Raw genomic sequence first — 19,596 nt, forward strand, 5'->3', positions numbered from 1 at the left:
GGACCAGTGAGTACTGCATCCTTATATGGAAGTAAATATGGATTAGTCATTGTTGATGATTACAGCAGATGGACTTGGGTGAAATTCATAAAGAGTAAAGATGTTGCGTGTGATGTATTCAGTAGCTTCTGCACTCAAATTCAATCTGAAAAAGAATCAAAAATTTTGAAAGTCAGAAGTGATCATGGTGGAGAATTTGAAAATGAGCCATTTGAAGCTTTTTGTGAAAAACATGGAATTTTCCATGAATTCTCTTCTCCTAGAACACCACAACAAAATGGGGTTGTAGAGAGAAAGAATAGAACTTTACAAGAAATGGCCAGAACCATGATTCATGAAAACAATTTACCAAAACATTTTTGGGCAGAAGCAGTGAATACAGCATGCTATGTTCAAAACAGGATCTATATTAGACCTATTTTGGAGAAAACAGCATATGAACTCTTTAAAGGAAGAAAACCCAATATCTCTTACTTTCATCAATTTGGATGTACATGTTACATTCTGAACAACAAGCTCTACCTAAAGAAATTTGATGCCAAGGCCCAAAGAGGAATTTTTTTAGGTTACTCTGAAAGGTCAAAGGCATACAGAGTGTATAATTCAGAAACACTCTGTGTTGAAGAATCTATGCACGTTAAATTTGATGACAAGGAGCTTGAAGATAAAACTTCAAAGCAAGGTGAAAGTTTTGCAGAGATACAGGTTCCTGAAGCTACTCCAGAACCTAATCAGATAGCTGAGTCTGAAGATAGTCCAGAAGCTGAACCCACATCAGAAGCGCAAGATGAAACTGCTTCTGATGAAGCACAAGATGGCTCACATCAAGAAGATCCTCCCAGAAACAAATTCAAACACAAGTCTTCACATCCTGAGGAGCTAATCATTGGAAACAAAGATAGTCCAAGAAGAACAAGATCACATTTCAGACAAGAAGAGTCAATGATTGGACTAATCTCAATGATTGAATCTACAACAGTTGATGAAGCACTTTCAGATGATGGATGGATCCTAGCTATGCAAGAAGAGTTTAATCAATTTCAAAGAAATGATGTGTGGGATCTTGTACCCAAACCTCAGCACAAGAACATTATTGGAACAAAATGGGTATTCAGAAACAAGCTGAATGAGCAAGGTGAAGTAACAAGAAACAAAGCCAGGCTTGTTGCACAAGGGTATAGTCAACAAGAAGGCATTGATTACACTGAAACGTTTGCTCCAGTTGCAAGATTGGAAGCAATCAGGTTACTTCTTTCCTATGCAGTTAATCATGGCATAATATTATATCAAATGGATGTCAAGAGTGCATTTCTAAATGGTGTCATAGAAGAAGAAGTGTATGTCAAGCAACCTCCTGGATTTGAGGATATTAAATATCCTGACCATGTTTTTAAACTGAAGAAATCACTATATGGCTTGAAACAAGCTCCCAGAGCTTGGTATGATAGACTAAGTAATTTCTTAATCAAGAATGATTTTAAAAGAGGACAGGTTGATACTACACTCTTCAGAAGGACCCTTGGGAAAGATATTCTTGTTGTGCAAATATATGTTGATGATATAATATTTGGTTCTACTAATGCATCTCTTTGCAAGGAATTTTCTAAGTTAATGCAGGATGAATTTGAAATGAGCATGATGGGAGAGCTGAAGTTCTTCCTTGGCATTCAAATCAATCAATGCAAAGATGGAGTCTATGTTCATCAATCAAAGTACACAAAGGAGCTTCTGAAGAAGTTCAAACTTGAAGATTGTAAAGTGATGAACACTCCAATGCACCCTACGTGCACCTTAAGCAAAGAAGATGAAGGAGCTAAAGTAGATCAGAAGCTGTATAGAGGTATGATTGGTTCTTTGTTATACCTCACTGCATCTAGGCCAGATATTTTATTCAGTGTATGCTTGTGTGCAAGATTCCAATCAGATCCTAGAGAATCTCATATGACTGCTGTCAAGAGAATCTTCAGGTATTTGAAAGGAACAACTAATCTTGGACTCCTTTATAGGAAATCCTTAGATTATAAGCTAATTGGATTCTGTGATGCTGATTACGCTGGTGATAGGATTGAAAGAAAGTCAACCAGTGGCAATTGTCAATTTCTGGGTGATAATCTTATATCCTGGGCCAGCAAAAGACAAACAACTATTGCTATGTCTACAGCAGAAGCAGAATACATTTCAGCTGCAAGTTGTTGTACACAACTACTTTGGATGAAACATCAGTTGGAAGATTATCAGATAACTGCTAACAGTATTCCCATTTATTGTGATAATACTGCTGCTATTTGTTTGTCTAAAAATCCAATTTTGCATTCAAGAGCTAAGCACATTGAAATCAAACACCATTTTATCAGAGATTATGTTCAAAAAGGAATTCTAGATATACAATTCATTGATACTGAAAATCAATGGGCTGATATATTTACTAAGCCTTTAACTGTTGAAAGATTTGATTTTATAAAGAAAAATTTGAACATGCATTACGTGTCTGATTAGATGTTTGCTTGCTCCTGAATAGGATTTTAGGTTCTGAAGTTAGTTCAGAAGTGTCATACCCTAATTTTGGACCTAAAAATACTAGCTTAATTCTTCTTTTCTTGCATTTCAAGTCATTTGATATGTCTTTGATCAGTTACATCTTTCTCTGCATTTTATTTCAATATTACTTGCAAAATTTACATAAAAGGGTATTTTAGTCATTTCCTGCATTCAACTCATTTTAATCCTTGAAAATTGTTTGAGTCTTTTAAATTGGTTTGTATAGGTCCTTGTTTCAATCTCATGTCAAAATTCATTTCAAAAATATCAGTTGAGTCATTTTTTAGTCAGTTTAGCCCCTAGGGGGCATTTTAGTCATTTCCTATGTCAAAATTTCTTTCAATCTTTTAAAAATTTGTTTGAGTCCTTTCAAATAGTTTGAATAAGTCTTCATTGCAATTCCATGTCAAAATCCATTTTAAAAATTGCGTTTGAAGTCATTTTGAGTCAGTTTTGCCCCTAGGGGCATTTCAGTCTTTTCATGTGTTAGAACCCTGTTTAAATTCTAAAAATTGTCTCTGAGTCTTTTAATTCGCTTGTATGAACTCTTGCTTTAATCCCTTGTTAAAAATCATTTTAAAATTGCATTTGAGTTGTTTCGAGTCATTTTAGTCCCTAGGGGCGTTTTGGTCATTTCACATAATATTTCTGATTCGTTTTAATCTGCTTTGTTGTTTTTAATCGTCTCGCTTTACGTTAATTTTCAATTTACTTTTTCAATTCAATTTTAGTTTTAATTTTCATTTTAGTCCTCGCACTTTTATTATTTGCATTTTAATTCCTTTTTTAGTTTGTTAGAGTCCAATTGCCACGTGTCCAAATGCTATTAGTCCACAAAAGTTTGTTAGAGTCCAAGTGCCACGTGGCATCACATCATTGGTCCAAGCATTCCCACATCACCTATAAATAGGTCAAAGTTGGTCAAGGTTCATTCAACTAATCATTTTTTTTCTTTCACCAATTTTTTTTTCAATCATTTTCACAAAATACACAAAAAAGTTCATAATTATTTTCTCTCTATTTTCCCTCTCTTCTAACAAATTTTCTCTCTCCTCTAACTAACTTCCACCATAGCCAAAAGCTTCAACAACCTCCATAACTACCACCCTAACCAACCTAAACCACCACAAACCACCACCATTTTCACTACTCAACTTCCATAACCACTAGTATTCATCACCAACATTCATCCATTCAAACAATTCCAACACAATTTCATACGAGTTCACTCTCATGTTGCTGGTTTTTTTTTTTTTGATCGAATCTGCTTCCAACAAGCAAGGTTAAGCTGCGGCTCATAGTACAAAAATTCAAAGAACGAGACACGCACATATACTCCGATCGGTAACTGAACTACAACGAGCTTCGAATTCGTTTTCTTCATACGGCGACGCCAAACTATTTCAAAGCTTCAACAAGCTTCATCGGAACTCAGTGTGGACTGAAGAAAGAACTAGAATCTGAAGCAAGACACCAAAACCGTCCCTATCCTTTGAATTCGCAGCAATCCTTCAAGTTTCGAATCAAGCAGCGAAAGGAAGGAGAAGCGGAATCGAAGCTCAGGAGCAATTCGAACCAGAGGGAGGGAAACGATCTGAAGCTTTTCGTCATCCTTCTTTGGTGATTCTCCGATCTAACGAAAGGTAAATCGTCGTTGTGTTTGCTTGTCCATTCTTGTTCTAAAAACTTCGAAATAAGAGTATAAGATCTAGGCTTTATTTGGTGTGTTTTCGAAGTTTTAGCATTGGATTTGTATAGAGGGGAAGAAGAGCTTTGGATTCATGTAATCATCTTTAAAAACGGAGGTGTCTGGAGTTTTTCCGGCGGCGGCGCCGCCACCTTAGGGTGGCCGGCCACCGCGCCGGAGAGAGGTTGAAGATGAATCTTCATCTTCTTTTATGTTTTTTCCAGAATAGGTTTTTAGAAGGGGAGTGAGCAATTTTCGGTTTGGAGAGAAAGGTTGTGGTAGTGTTTTTGTTGTGCAGCCATGTCCTTTTATACTATGATCCATTAACCCGCTCCAGCTCAACCCGAGCCCAACGTTTTTTTGCCTTCTTTTTCCAGTATGCTACGTGCACCCCCCCTTTCCCAGCATTTCTTGCTAAAAATTGCTAATTACACCCCTGTCTGTCCAAAATCTTTGATAAAATTCCTAAAAAAAATTCATGTATCCTTGATCATTTTCTTGACATTTTTTTGGTGTTTTTATGTGTTAAATCTTGATTAAAAAATATGTAGTATTTTCTTGTTAAAAGTTTACCATTTTTTTGTTAAAAATTGTGAAATTTTATATGTGTTTGTGTCTAAAAATTCTCTAAAAATTCCAAAAATTTTCACACATATTTCTTGATAGTTTTGTGGTATTTTTGTGATAATTGTTGCATGTTAAAATTGATAAAAATATATGTGGAGTTTTCTTGTGATTTTATGTTACTTTTTGTTAATTTCTTGTGAAATTCTTGCATGTTCTTGATCCCAAAATCTTGCTATGGTATATTGACCCTTGATATGAGAATTTGCAATGTGTATGCCTCTGATTTGGTGCTATTCTTTACTGTTTTGGAGTTTGATTTGTTAATTTCTTGTTTTACAAGGCATGTAAATAATTGTTTGTGGAAATAAAGTGTAAAATATGCTTAAAATGTGTCATAATTCTTGGTGTAATATTGTCTTATAATTTTCATGTCATAGCTGAAATAAAACTCTTTGAAGATTGTCATGGCATGAAAATTATAGGCCTTATGATTGTGGGAATTTTATGACAAAGTTTAGGCATATTTTACCACTTTTGTGTGCTAGGATTTCTACTTTTTTTGTCAAGTTTCATTACTTTCCTATGCTATTTTACTTGCATCCATTTCAATCCTTATTATTCCTTGTGCCACTAACCATTTTGTTTCATGTTTCATGCATCTCCACAAGCTTACTTCATTCTTCCATTATAGTTTCATTTCTTGCACTTTAATTCCCATATTAATACTTAGAATGTAACATCTAGGAAATCTTGTACTTTACTTTTATGCCATTTTTAATTCTTGCAAGACCATAGAATGTATCTAGGCCAATGATGTAATAAGGACAATGGACTCTAATAATGTACACCGACACAAGCACCGACACATGCACACACTTCACTTTAGATATATAGTTAGAATATGCATGTTTAGATGTATGTTTAGGATTGTATGTTTAGATGAATGTTTAGGCTTATTACTTAGAAAAAGTCAATTTTCCAAAAAAATATGAACCAACTTCACTCAAACCTTTTTTTCATAATAAACCTTGGGATCAAAATCCCATTGTATTTTCCTTTTCTTTTTCTTAATCAAATTTCAATGAACTTTAATCATACTTTGACTTTCTTTTGCAAATCACTAATCCAACCTCACAATTTCATAAATCTCATGCCCTTGAGGCCTCTCAATCTCCATTCTTCAAAATTCCAATTTTCAAACTTAAAATCAACCAACAAAAACAAAAACACTTTTTTGGAAGAGAACTACGGTGGATTTGATCCCTTAAACGGGTACGTAGGCAAGGAACAAAATTCCTTCAATTCAATTAAAATAAAAAATCCAAAAACATTCTTCTCCCTCCAATTCTTCACTTAGAAACTCTTAGGTTTAAATAAACACTTTCAAAATAGCATTTAAAAATAAAGCGCGCGCGTAGAAATTAAAGACGGTTCCTATAGGATACTATAGTCGTTATGGGTGCCTAACACCTTCCCGTAGCGAAAACAACTCCCGGACCTCGATTCTCAAGGGTTTTGCTTACTTTTTCCCTTCCCAAGAAAAAATAAGATATCACCGGTTAAAAGGTTCAAACGTAATCAATGTTTGACACCCGAAAACCAAGATAAAACAAGAAGCAGTAGTCCATCAGAAGCCCTTTATTGAGGTTCTGAGGAAAACTCGCTTCTGATGATGACGTCAGCATCTGAAGTCCAGAAGCTGGATTTGTTGCTTCTGAATAGTTGAATTAGTGGAAACGTTGGAAGTTACCTTTTAAAAAGTAACTTCTGGCCCACTAACTTGGTAGTTACTCTATGAACTTCTTACGTGGCCTGTATGTGTTGGTGTATAACTAAAAGGGCAATGATGATTTTAGCTTTGAAAGTACTTTTCACGCGCCCCCAATTTTGTCATTAATGTTATGTTTGTTTGTCTCTTTTGAATTGCAATCGTTTTACTTTTAACACTTTGTCAATTCACACACTACTCACTCACAACAAACACATTTGCTCTCAAACTTCTTGCGAAGTAAGCGCATTCTCTCAACCTTAGAACCCTAAAATCTTCATCTTCTTCAAATCTTCGTCAATCATCAAAATGGCATCATCAAGCTCAAAAGTTTCAGAATCTACATCAAACATGCAAAGCGCACCAGAATCTGGGTCAGTCTACAAAGAAAAGACTATGGATATTCCATGGGAATCCTTAATAGTTCAAGTAGAGTCACCGGTGGACTTTGCTTCACTCAAGAAGTACGAAGTGGAAATGGAAGGATTGATAGAAACTCAGAAGCTGTCTGAGTATTTCAAGATGCTAAATGGGCCAACGTATGTGAACTTGGTCAAGGACTTTTGGTTAAGAGCTGAAGTGTACAATGAAAAGCCTGCAAAAGTCGTAAGCAAACAAGCTGGGTCAAAGAAAGGGAAAATGACCATGGATATGAATCCTACATCATTTGATAGCTTAGAAATAAGGTCAGAAGTGATGGGCATTCCTATAACCATCACTGAGGACGTTATAGCTAAAGCTTGTAGAATGGAAGCAGAGGGTAGGTTCCAAGAAATAGTCAAGAAGGATGATGTTCTGCTACAAGGTTACTACAACACTCTTCTGGGTGGGAAGAAAGATGCCAAGCCTTCTGAAATGGAGATTCACAACAGGATGTTGGTGAAATTCAGTAACGACTGCTTCTTTCAAAGAGCAGGAGGGTCTGATCAACCTAACAACCAACAGAAGCTAGCAATTTACTTCATGGCTATTCTGGAAAAGATAAACTTCCCAAGATATGTAATGGATCATCTCTGCTGGGCAATAAATGAAAGCACTATCAGAGGAAGGAAGCAAGTTCCTTATGGAAGATTATTGTCTGAGATCTTTCATCAAGGAAGAGTGCTGGATTTCTTGAGAAATACAAGGAGTGCTTCTGATAATTGCTTCGAAGTATCTACTGCAGAGAAGACTATCAGTAGCAAGACATTGCATTCTATGCACATATTCAAGACAACCCCTAAAGATGAGAAGTGGTTAGAGATGACAACTGCTGAAACTGAGATAATCAGGGACTTTCCTCCCATCTTTAAGGAAAGTGACTCTGATTTCCTAGTTCAATCAGTTGCTAAGTATGTCCTGGAAGAAGATGCAAGCACTCAGGAGGAAGCTGTTCCTGCTATAGTGAAGAAGGTAAAGAGTGCCACTGCATCAGAAGCAACTACTGATAAGGGCAAGCAAAAGAAGGATGTTAAAAGAAAGAGGGGGAAAGCTGAAACAGTTTATCACAAGGAAAAACTGGATGAAGCTTTGGATGAAGTAGAAAAAGAGGAAGCTGAGCCCAAGCTGAAGAAGAAAAAGGCACCTGTTGATATAAAAAGCTCTATGGTTGAGCTGACTCCTGCCAAGGCCAGAATGGCTAAGGAATTTGCTGCTTTTAAGTTAGCAGAGTTACAGGAGAAGAAGAGAATTAGGGCTGCTTCTATTCCCGAGAAAAGAAGTAAGGACAAATCAAAGTCCATCATCACAGAAGAGCATCTGAACAAAGCTCTTGATGGGGTAAAGAGAAATGAGCATAAGGAGAAGGCATCTGAACTAACCTTCACTCCAATGGTTGTAGTGACTTCTGATATGGAGAAAGAAGCTGATGAGCAAGCTGTTCAGATGCTTGCTGAGATAAAAAGGAAAGAAGCTCAACACAATCTGAAAAGGGATCAAAGGCTCAAGGCTTCAGGACTGGAGAATTGTGATGAATTCTTCAAGAAGAAGTCTGAAGAAGTCAAGGAAGTGGCTGTTAAAGCTTCAGAAGCGGTTCTGAAAGCACCTAGTGCTACCACTTCTGTAGCTGGCTCTTCAGTCAAGGTATGTCAGATTCCAGTCACCTCTACCCCCATTTCACCCCATTCACCACAAGCAACTGAGCAAGAAGAAGACACTTCTGTCTTAGACAGTCTTGCTCTCCACTACTCAGGTGAGTTACCTATAGACAAATCTACCTCAGAAAAAGCCTCTGAAACAACTCCAGAAGCAGCTGCTTCTGAAAATGTTGTTTCAGAAAACCCCCATCAACAAACACCTGAACCACATAAACCCACAACACCCCCACAATCACCAATAGCTACCATTGACCCCCAACTCAACACTCAAACATCAACTTCACCACAACAACCACCAACTGAAACTGAAACCCAACCAGAGCACATTGAACCCCAACCAACTCCCATGGATATTGACAACTCTCAAGTCAATGTCCAAGACCTAACCTCTACCGCACACATTGCTTCTGACCAGCCCTCATCTTCAAACACACAAACACACTTTACCATTCCAGTTCCTAACCCTGTTCAAGACCTGGAAATCAGTGATTCTGATCTTGAAACCCTTGAACAACCACCCACAAACATCCTGGAATCTGGATATATTAATGCTGAGCTTCTCACAATCCTTAGTCAAATGCATAATCTGGTGGATCAAAGAAGGTCAATTGATCTCACCAACGCATATGAAGACTCCTGGGCATCTCTTCAGAACCGGGCAGCTGAGCTTATTGAAAATGTAAAGGCTAAGTGCATCAGAAGCAAGGAAGCTTCTGTCAGGAAATTAATGGAGCATCTGAAGCAGAATCTCAGAGTAAGAAGTTCTACACTGCTCCTGGCAAACCAGCCTTTCTTCTCAGAAAAGGACTACTTGACCAGAGAAGCAAGGTTGTGTAAGCTTCTGAAGAAACAGATGGCACAGCAGCAGCAAGAGGTTAAGGAAAGGGAACAGGCTCTTCTCCAGAGGCAACAATACCTTGAAGAATTGTTGACGACAAAAACTGAAGAAATGGAGAAGATGAAGAAACAACAACAAACCAATCATTAGTTGCACACCTTAGTGTTATCTTTTGTTTGTTGTGTGTTTTAATTTTTTAGTCCTTGCTTCTGAAACCATCTTGTTTTATTTTTCAATGCTTCTGAATGCTTAAATGATTCTGACTGCTTAGCTGCTTCTGATAATTGGATATTCATGTTCATATACTTTGGTCTGATTTATTTAGTTAATTTCTTAGTATACTCTCTCATGTTTGAGTTTTTCTCAAAATCTTTTTGTCTTTTATGCTTATTTTTTATCTAATTTTTTTTTGATAATGACAAAAGGGGGAGTATATGTGACAAGTATTTAAAGGCTCTGAGCCCCATTAACATTAATGGCATTTGAAATTTTTGAAAAACTTCTATCATTTTTTTTACCTTATTGGTATGAGCTATGAACGAACGAAGAAGTATCAAAATTCAAGTAAAATTAATTGAACCATTCTTCTTATCTATAAGTTAATTCTTTCAATGATTCATTTTTTTTTTAAAGCTCTAATATTTTTATTGTGCGAAAAATGAATTTAATTAACCTGGATAGAATTTAGGGGGAGCTTACAAACCTCACCTTAAAGACTATCAGACTCAGGGGGAGTTTGAGCTTACAAACCTCAGACTCTGAGCTTACAAACCTCAGAACCCCAAAGTCAACTTGTTAATTAGATTAACAACAATTGATCAATTTTTAAATACTATTGTTTGTCATCATCAAAAAGGGGGAGATTGTTGGAACAAAATGTGTTTAACAATGAACCTTAAAGAGTTTTGATGATAACAAGGTATTAAAAATTGTAAATTGGACTAGCTAATATTTGTTCAAGTGTACAGGACCATAATTATAAAGTTACATCATCATTGGTTCTGAATGAGCAAATAAAGAGCAAAAGGAAATGAAGCTTAGATGATTCTGAAGGCAAAGCGCTCTTGAAGTCAAGCTGCTCCTGACGAAATACCGCTCCTGAAGTAAAGCTGCTCCTGAAGAATAGTGCTTCTGAAGACAAGAGGTCCAGAAGCCACATCATCAGAAGCTGAAGAAGCTGCACCATCAGAAGCTGCAGAAGCTGCTTCATCAGAAGCTGCATCATCAGAAGCTGCCTCATCAGAAGTCATTTCACCAGAAGCTGAAGATCAACTGGATTTACAAAACATTCAAAGATTGAAGAATCTACATTGCAAAAGCTGTCTATTGGTTTCGAAAACACAGCAGGAAATCAGTGGAACATTGCAACAGTCATTTCAAAGGTGTTTGAAGACATGTGCTTGCAATTTGGACGAGAGCGTTGACATTGTACTATTGTACGAATTGTACAGCCACGTTCTCCACTACTCTGTTTTGTGTCCACGCTTCAAGACAAGAAAACAGCTCCAGAATACGGTCTCGCCTGCATATATGTTCCTTTGGATAAGGAATGGATTTCAAATTGGTTCTTCATAGGACAACAACCAAATCAGGCAAAAGATCATTGGTGAAAGATCAAGCTTCAACAACGACTCTTTGGTGTGCTGGCAATTTCACAACGTCTCTTTCACACCTCTATATAAAGGAGTGAAGACCTAAAGATTTGGTAATGCAAGAACGCTAAACGAAAGACTCATAACATTTTTACAAGTGCCAAACCTCTGCTGAAATTGTTCTGCATTCACTTAGAATTTCTGTGTCTAAAAGTCATATCTTAGAAATTCTTAAGTCCATTGAGTCTGTATCTGATTTGTATTGAGAGCACCTCTGATTGTATATCAAGTGTTCAACCTTAAACAATTTTCTGTGTAATTTTGTTTAGTTAGGAAGTCTCTTGCAGTTGTGCTTGAGCAGGAAGTCTCTTGATTGTGTTCTTGAGCAAAGGAAGTCTCTAGCTTGTGTGCTTGAGCAAAGGAAGTCTCTTGCTTGTGTGCTTGAGCATTTGTAATCAGATATTACTCATAGTGAAATCTCCTTGGAAGTGCAAGGGGGACTGGACTACTTCCGGATTGTGGAAGGAACCAGTATAATTGCTTTGTGTCGTTCTTCTTCTCTCTCTCTGTTTTATTCCGCTGCATTTAGATTCTGATTATCACTTCAGAAGCTGTCTCACTTAGCTTCTGATCAGTGTGTTCAGTTTTTAGGAGAAACGAAGAATTTTTCAAAACACAATTCAACCCCCCTTCTTGTGTTTTTCTCACCTTCAAATGTGATCATGGAGAAGATGGGATATTGAAAACAATGTTAATGTTGAGAGACGAATGCAATATTGTGGTAGTCGTATGATTTTGACACAATTTTATGGGCTTGTTTATCAATTTTTTTGGGTTGTTCAACAAATATGTAATGCACTCTTCCATTTTTTTTACCACATAGGCATATCTCTGTGTTCTAAGATGATTTCCATAAAAGCTTAGCGGCACAGTTGTTGTCCGCTTGCCTCTAGATAGGTGTACTATAATTAGTGTTCCATATTTTTTAGTTACAAATTTACAATAGCAACTTGATGCATGACTACAATTTCCAATTTTTTTTCTTTCTCTTGTTTTAATTACTCTGCAATTTGATGTTCTTAGACATTGAACCTCAACCTTGAGAGAATTATAAGATTCCTCATGGCCATAATATTTCCGCAATCGTGACCTGGTCTGATGGTATTGTTTGTTGGTAACAATCAGTTCATATCGATGGTGTTGTTATCGACCACTTCAAATCCATCACTAGGATCACATTGTCGATGCCTGTCTTCAGCTTGCAGGTCTTGTGCGGTGAACAACAGGTTGTGAAACAGATCGGTTCGCGAAACTGGTTATATTTAGACCACTTTATGTTAGAACCTTAAAACCTAGATCTTGTAATACCTTGTAGAAAAGTTTTAAGGTAATGTTGTCATGCTTTATTCATCTGATTTAAATACAGAGAGTACACACAGAGATTTTAGGGGAACAGAAGCAAAACATACAGTAAAATAAAACAGAAAATTCCTTAAAAGAACAGAAAATATGCATTATTAACAAGCTGACAATCACGGAATCTTCATCTTTTTCATCATTTTCTTTGATTTGTTATTTCTCGATTACATGTTCCTTTATCTTCGCCACATCGGTGTGTGTTTTTCGCTCCATTTTTCTCTTTAAGGAATGCCTCAAATAATCTCCATACTTCACTTTCTGGTACATCTTAGGGTTTTGAGCATCTATCATATGATCAAAGGGCTCAATTTCAACGTCATCTCGAGGGAACAAAAATGATGCATAAGAAATCCTTCTTTTGTTCTGATTTGTCATTACTCTGTGTTCTACACTTTTGTATTTTCCATTACTCAATATCTGCTCACATTCAAAAAGGAATAAATTAAGTCATTTTAAAAGAATTAATTAAGTCACTTTGTGTTGGTGCTACATAGGTTGACAAAGTAAGTTTGACTTTTCATTTAAAAACTACATTCAAACTAGCTAGTTTCATTTAAGAATGAATCCGTTTGGAAGTATCCAAGTTTGATGTAGTTTCTAACAATTTTGTTAGAGTTTACTTACCTTTCATTCGAACCCTAGATTACCCTGACCCTTTTTTGCCGAAAACCTAAGGGGTTAAGACAAAAAAAATTACCTCTATAACATCTCCAACATTGATAACAAGAGCATCTGATATCGGTTTAACCGGTACCCAATTTCCTTTGTTTCTGATTTCTAATCCAAGCACGTCATCATCTTGAATAAGTAAGGTAAGGGTGGTTGTGTCAGAGTGTGGACTCAAACCCAATACTTGCTCAGGATTGTTGCAAGGAGGGTAATAGTTCACACGTAAACCTTGAATTAATTCTTTATGCAGTTCAGCAAGAGCATGCTTCTCCAACCCCATGATAATAGACATAAAACTTAGAAGTTCCTCACCAACTCGTCTCACTTCACTTGTATATGCCTCTATTATCTCTCTACATTAGCAAATGAGTTTCATCAAAATCACAAAATGTGCATATATTGTTTAAAAACATAAATACATGTATATATTTATTTTTATTTTTGATAAGCAATAGTGGTTTATGTTAGTTTTTAGGTCTTACAACTCCCCCCCGGTCACTTTTTCAGATTCATTCATTAAATAAATAATGTATCTTGACTATATTCAGATACATAAATTATTTAATGAATCTGAAAAAGAAAAATCTGCTTATAAATGCAATCGAATGGAGTATAGAGGAAACTTTATATTTGTACCATAGAGACCAAAATCATATTTAATTCTAGATTCAAAAGGTAAAAAGTGCGTACTTGAATCCACGAGAGGTTTTTGGCCAAAATTGAAGCTTCCTATACCGGTTGGGATAAATGATCAAAACTAGTACGTCTGACCAATCAAGTGTTTGCTCCTCAGAAACAACATAATTTTGCCCATATCCTTGTATGTCGTTTGGGAGCATTGCATACTTTTCCTTCTCTTCCATTGGAAGTTCAAAAAACTCATTTGATGCATCCCTCATTCTCTGTATAAGGTCTTTTTGCACACCATGATTCACCATCTGCAAAGATATATATTGAAATCTTATAAACCACTTGATTGTGACATATAGTAGCTGACTAGTTAGTGTTCTTAAGTATGAAGTTTCATTGTGAAATCTTATAAACCACATAAGTATGAAGTTTAAACTAATGGACTCAAATTCTTCACTGTTTATAAACACTTTAGTTATCATTGTTCCCTCCGATTTGGAACTTATTAATTTTCAACCTCTCCTTCAGGTCCAAACGAGATTCTTTCTTTCTCTTTTTTTTTTTTTTTTTGGCTCGTTTGTGACTTGGATAGTACATAGTAGGGGTGAACGTAAAAGTGTAGGGGTGAAAATGTGAGTGAAAAATAAAGGTGCAAAAATTTCAATTAAAAAACGGGTAATACCATTTTTATTGATTTGTAGGGGTGAAAGCAAAAGTGTAGGGGTGTAGGGTAAATTTTTTCTAATCTTTTTCTTTTTGAGTTTCTCTTCAATGGACCCGAGACGTTTGCCTACTTGTACCTTCTAGATATTTTTATTTTTAGGTGGTTGTTGAGTCTCACGCCCAATTCATTACTTTTCTTTAATGGACCTATTTTTGATACTAGTTGGATTTTTTTGTGGTGGCGAGCATAGTTTTAAAACTCGGCTCGGCCATCGACTCGGTAAGGTCATTGAGTCACTGGTTCATTGGTCAAACCATTGGGTCACTGGTTGAACTGCATGACTGAATCGATTTAAATCGGATGACTCGGAGTATAACTCGGTCCTTACAACACATGTATAAACATATAACCGGATAAAATATGATGATTCGATCACTAAAAAAATATATAAAAAAAGTCTAAAAATATAAGTTAACATTATTTCCTAAGCTTACTTTATTTAAGATTCATTAATTTAATAAAAAAAACTAATACTCAATTTAGTCAAAGAAAAAACGTTAAAAAAAAGAAGGAAAAAAGATTAAAGAATAAAAAGAAAAGAACATGGGGCTTGAATAAATGGGCTTAGACAACCCGAAGCCCATCTTTTAAGAAATGGGTAAGGCAACTAACCCTAATTTCACTACTCTTACAGCCGCATACCAAACATCATTCATTCACAACATTGACTCTTTTTTCTCAGTTCTCCATCTTCTTAGCAATCGTGAGACAAAAATGCAAATTGAAACCAACTAGATACAAGATTACAAACACAAAACGTTGTAAAATTCATGTGATTGCTTGATTAATCTGCAATTTCACTTCACATCCTACCTTCCTTTCTTATTTCTTTGTTCTGAATCTGTCTATGTTCTTCTGATTTTTGTTTGAAGAATGAATCAAGTATTAACCCGGTCTGGTTTATAAAAACCGCCGAGTCGCCGGTTTTTACCGGTTTTAGCCGAGCCATACCGGTTCGCACCGGTTCAACAACATGCCCGATCCGCAAGACAGCTCGAACCAGACACCCCTTCGGTTCCTGGTCGGACCGGTTCGACCGGCCGGTCTGAGCCGGTTTTAAAAACTATGGTGGCGAGAGATTGAACCTTAGACCTTGCATATATTATGCATTGTATCTACGAACTGAGTTAAGCTCACGAGGACTGATACTAGTTGGATTATTGCTCATATAGCCGTTTAGAGTGTGGCATATTAGTTGACTAGTTGATGTTCTTAAGTGTGGAAGCCTATTGTCCAAAAATTTGAACAAATAAACTCAAACTCTACACCACTTTAACCACCTTTGTTATCCATGTTCCCTTCTATATTGAACTTTCTTAATTTCCAACAAAGCTGGATCCCTAGTTTTTTCTGTTATTCTTACAATATTAAAATTAAAAATCACATAGCAACTGCGACTTAAAATCTTTATTATTATTACTATTTTTTTATTAGTATTTATTACTATTATAGTATTATTATCATCAATTTTTTGTGTATAATTCAGGGACGAATTCAACGTGGGGGCAATGGGGTCTGACCCTACTTGTTTATTGTATTTTTAACTCAAAATTAGATATTTATGCAGCTTGACCCCACTTATATATTATTATATTGTCTTCATATATTCCATTCATAACACTACAAAAAAATTACAATACTAAGAAGAATCCTAATGAGTTATGAGTGTTCTAAGAGCACTAATTAAGAAATCAAAAGAAGTAATTTTTTTTATAAAAAGTTGTAATTATTATATCGATAAAAATAACGCTTATTTTTAAGATAAAATCTTTAACCAATTGTCTTAGAGCATATCGTTAGCAAGACCATAAAACTACAATTATATTTTAAATTATTCTTATATTTGTTGAAAAAAGCTCTATGACTAACGTTGGTGGTTGAAAAAACAATTAATTATGGTTATATTTTTTATACTCTGATATAAATGGAATTTTTTTTTAAAAAATTAACATTTTAGAACAATTATAAACATAACTTATATAATTTTTGCACGCTTACGCGTTTATACAGTTTTATACTCCCTCCGTCCCTTAATGTAACCCCCCTTTGCATTTTTCATATTTCTTAAGAAAAGTTGTCAGTGTAATTAATGTGTCTGTTTTGTGTATTAATATTACCAAATTGTTCTTTGTTTGTATGTGTATTAAATTTGACTATTCATATTTGAAGACAAGTTAGTAGTATTAATTAGGGGTATGTTTAGGAAAAAAAGTAATAAATGCATCTAGTAATTTGAAAAGGGGGTTACATTTAGGGACAAAAATAAAATCAAATGAGTGGTTACATTAAGGGATGGAGGGAGTATAAATTTTCATGACATAACTTTGACCCCAGTTATTAAAATTTCTGGATCCATCACTGATATAATATATTCTTTCTTTGTATTATATTTGTCCCTAATTATATTCATTGTTTTTTCTTCTAAATATACTATTTACTTGTTTTAAAAGATGAAATATAGACTTAGACACCTCCATGCACAAAAAGATATTTTAGTAACATTATATATAAAAATAGACATATTAAAGAGGCAAATATTATATGCTTTTGTTTGTACATTTCTGTGTAACTCACAATTCTATAGTTGATGAATTACCTGAAAGAAACCCCACTCCTTGCATGCACTCTCAAGTTTCAGCAACTCTTCCACGTTCCCATTTGAAAGCTGTGCAAAATCAATGATAGGAATCTCAGAAGAAAGTTGAGGCATGTAGTTTACTTTCTCCATTTCTTCTTCATTCCTCACATATTTTGTTGGAACTTGCAAAGGATTCGTCTTCACCATTTCTTGAACATTTGGAACTGGTAAAGATGGAGCAAAAATGGGTGCTTCATCTATGTTGACACTCATCTTTAATTTGCTTGGTGGTGTAGATTGTTAGCTTTGAGATTTGAGAACTTTTATAGGGTTTTACATACGCCCCTACCTAGTCAATCCAAATAGAAAAATAACTTTAGTTGTATTTTTTAAAAGTTGTTTTTTTGTAGTTTTATTTTGGTTTTAGTTAAGAGGGAATCTTGAGATTATCTAGAAATAAATATACATCTGCCTAGCAATCCAAATAGAAAAATCACTTTAGCATACGTAGTCTTTAGAAATAAATATACATCTGCCTAGTCAAATTATTACAATTTGCGAACATATTTATACGAATTAGTCCATTCATATACAGTACAAATAAAATAATAAGCTTAAAAGTATATTTTTTGGTCGGCGAACGTAATTTTAAGGTATATTCCGTTCCTTTAAGTTTAAGATGTGTCATTCAGGTCTCTTAACTTAAATCCGTTAATCCATTAAAAAACTTAAATATGTTAATACAACAAGATAGGGTATGTTCGTTATACCCTTCATGTCGTTTAGGAATAATCAATTCGTGTGCTGGTTGGAATTTCAATCACATATTGTGTTTTCGAGCTTATGCTTTTTGGCGGCTATTTAACATTTGGTCTATTGGAATTGGGATCTAAAAATCTTTTGTGATGAACATACTAGAAAACCTTGGATTTGCCAAGTTAGTTCTTTCTATCTAAAGTGTGTATTCAAAGTCGGATTTACGTCATATATATTACCTTAATTATTTATTGAAAACTCACACATACAAGTGATAATGATGTTTGGTCTAATAATTTCAACATTTTTATCAATTAAGTTAGAATTTATGGACAGTATAGATTTTTTTTTCAGCAAAAGTAAAAATAGACTAAATTATGGGAAGGCATTGACATCTATGATTCTATGGAGTTTGTGGAAAAGTCGTAACTCTAAATTATGGGAAGGCATTGACACTCCCTCATCTTTGATCGTTCAACGAGCGCATAATTCACTTCACGAATGGAAGTGTTTACAAAGAGCAAGGCAGCCCAACCAGATTATACCTCAGGATGTGCTCTGGGTTAAACCTCCTCCTTCCATGTTAAAATGCAATGTGGATTGTGCCCTCTTCAACAACAATACCATCACAGGGCTTGGCATCTGTTTTCGCGATTCTTCAGGGGCATTGCGTTATGGTCTATCTAAGTATTCTTTATATTCTTCTTCCCCCTCAGAAGCCGAGGCTCTAAGCCTTCTTGAAGCCTTAACCTTCGCTGACAATCAAGGCATGGCGTCTGTCATATTTGAGTCTGATTGTAAGCTAGTTGTTGATGCTATTATTTCCACCTCTACTCCTCTTAATGAGTTTGGAGATATCATCTCTAGATGTAAGACCTTATTAGCATCCCACAGTAATTATTCTGTGTTCTATGTCAGGAGGCAAGCAAATAGGGTAGCTCATAACATAGCTAGAGCTTCCTTATCTCATCCTAGCCCCTACCTTTTTCATGATGTTCCTGATTACTTGTATCCGCTTATTATTAATGAAATGAATTGATCTTGCCTTTGCTCAAAAAAAGTAAAAATAGACTAAAAATTTTATAATTTATTTCACTCCACTTATTTCCATTCCATTTAGCTTGTACCTCTTGAAAATTTTCAATCTAAATATTTAGTTGATGTTTTGAGCTTCCTTTTGACTATATTTGGATTGATGGAATAAGATGGAATGGAATGACATAGTGTTCTATTAATTGTTTGAATGCATTAAAATAGGATGGAATGGAACATAATGGTATTCATAATATCACATTCCATGGGCTTTTTTCACTGTTACACCTGTTTTGAAAAATAAGTACTAAAATACCACTATTTTCTAATTAAGTACCATAGTACCACTCTTTTTGTAATTGAGAAGTGGTGGGACACGTGATTGGCTTGAAAGAAGGTAAATAGTGAGGAAAATTAGTTGGTTTTGTCTTTTTGTGTAAAATTTCTTTTTGTTTTTGTTTACATTTAGTTTTTTAGTTTTTCTTCCTTCGTTGCTTTTTTGTTTATTACGTCTAATTTCTTTCTTTTTTCTTCATTTAATTTAAGTATAAATAAATGATTGATTAATTAAACTAAATATTAATTAAATTGTTAATTCAAATTTAATTAAACATTAATTATTTAATTAAGGGTTAATTAAGTAAATGGTCTCTATAAATATTCAGAATTTTATTTTTAGTCCCTACAAAATAAAATCACACTTTTTAGTCCTTATAAAATTTT

General features: G+C 35.0%; 2 protein-coding genes across 2 annotated transcripts; one reads left to right on the forward strand and one right to left on the reverse strand.

The window, feature by feature from the left end:
• Positions 1 to 12,445: 12,445 nt before the first annotated feature.
• LOC146907580 (protein LATERAL BRANCHING OXIDOREDUCTASE 1-like) lies at positions 12,446 to 17,379 on the reverse strand. The gene is made up of 4 exons (XM_085727899.1): positions 17,104 to 17,379; positions 13,844 to 14,091; positions 13,182 to 13,506; positions 12,446 to 12,901 (listed from the first exon to the last, which is right to left on the reverse strand). Exons 1-4 carry the CDS (start codon positions 17,356 to 17,358, stop codon positions 12,638 to 12,640), a joined length of 1,092 nt encoding a protein of 363 aa, XP_085584025.1. The 5' UTR covers positions 17,359 to 17,379; the 3' UTR covers positions 12,446 to 12,637.
• Positions 17,380 to 18,238: 859 nt separating this feature from the next.
• On the forward strand, positions 18,239 to 18,880 carry LOC146907581 (uncharacterized). Its single transcript, XM_085729128.1, has one exon. The coding sequence runs from the start codon at positions 18,239 to 18,241 to the stop codon at positions 18,878 to 18,880; it is 642 nt and encodes a 213-aa protein (XP_085585254.1).
• Positions 18,881 to 19,596: the final 716 nt, after the last annotated feature.

This window comes from Medicago sativa, chromosome 7, assembly GCF_051527215.1.
Source record: "Medicago sativa cultivar Bolivia chromosome 7, Bolivia_mono, whole genome shotgun sequence".
NCBI classification, from domain to species: domain Eukaryota; kingdom Viridiplantae; phylum Streptophyta; class Magnoliopsida; order Fabales; family Fabaceae; genus Medicago; species Medicago sativa.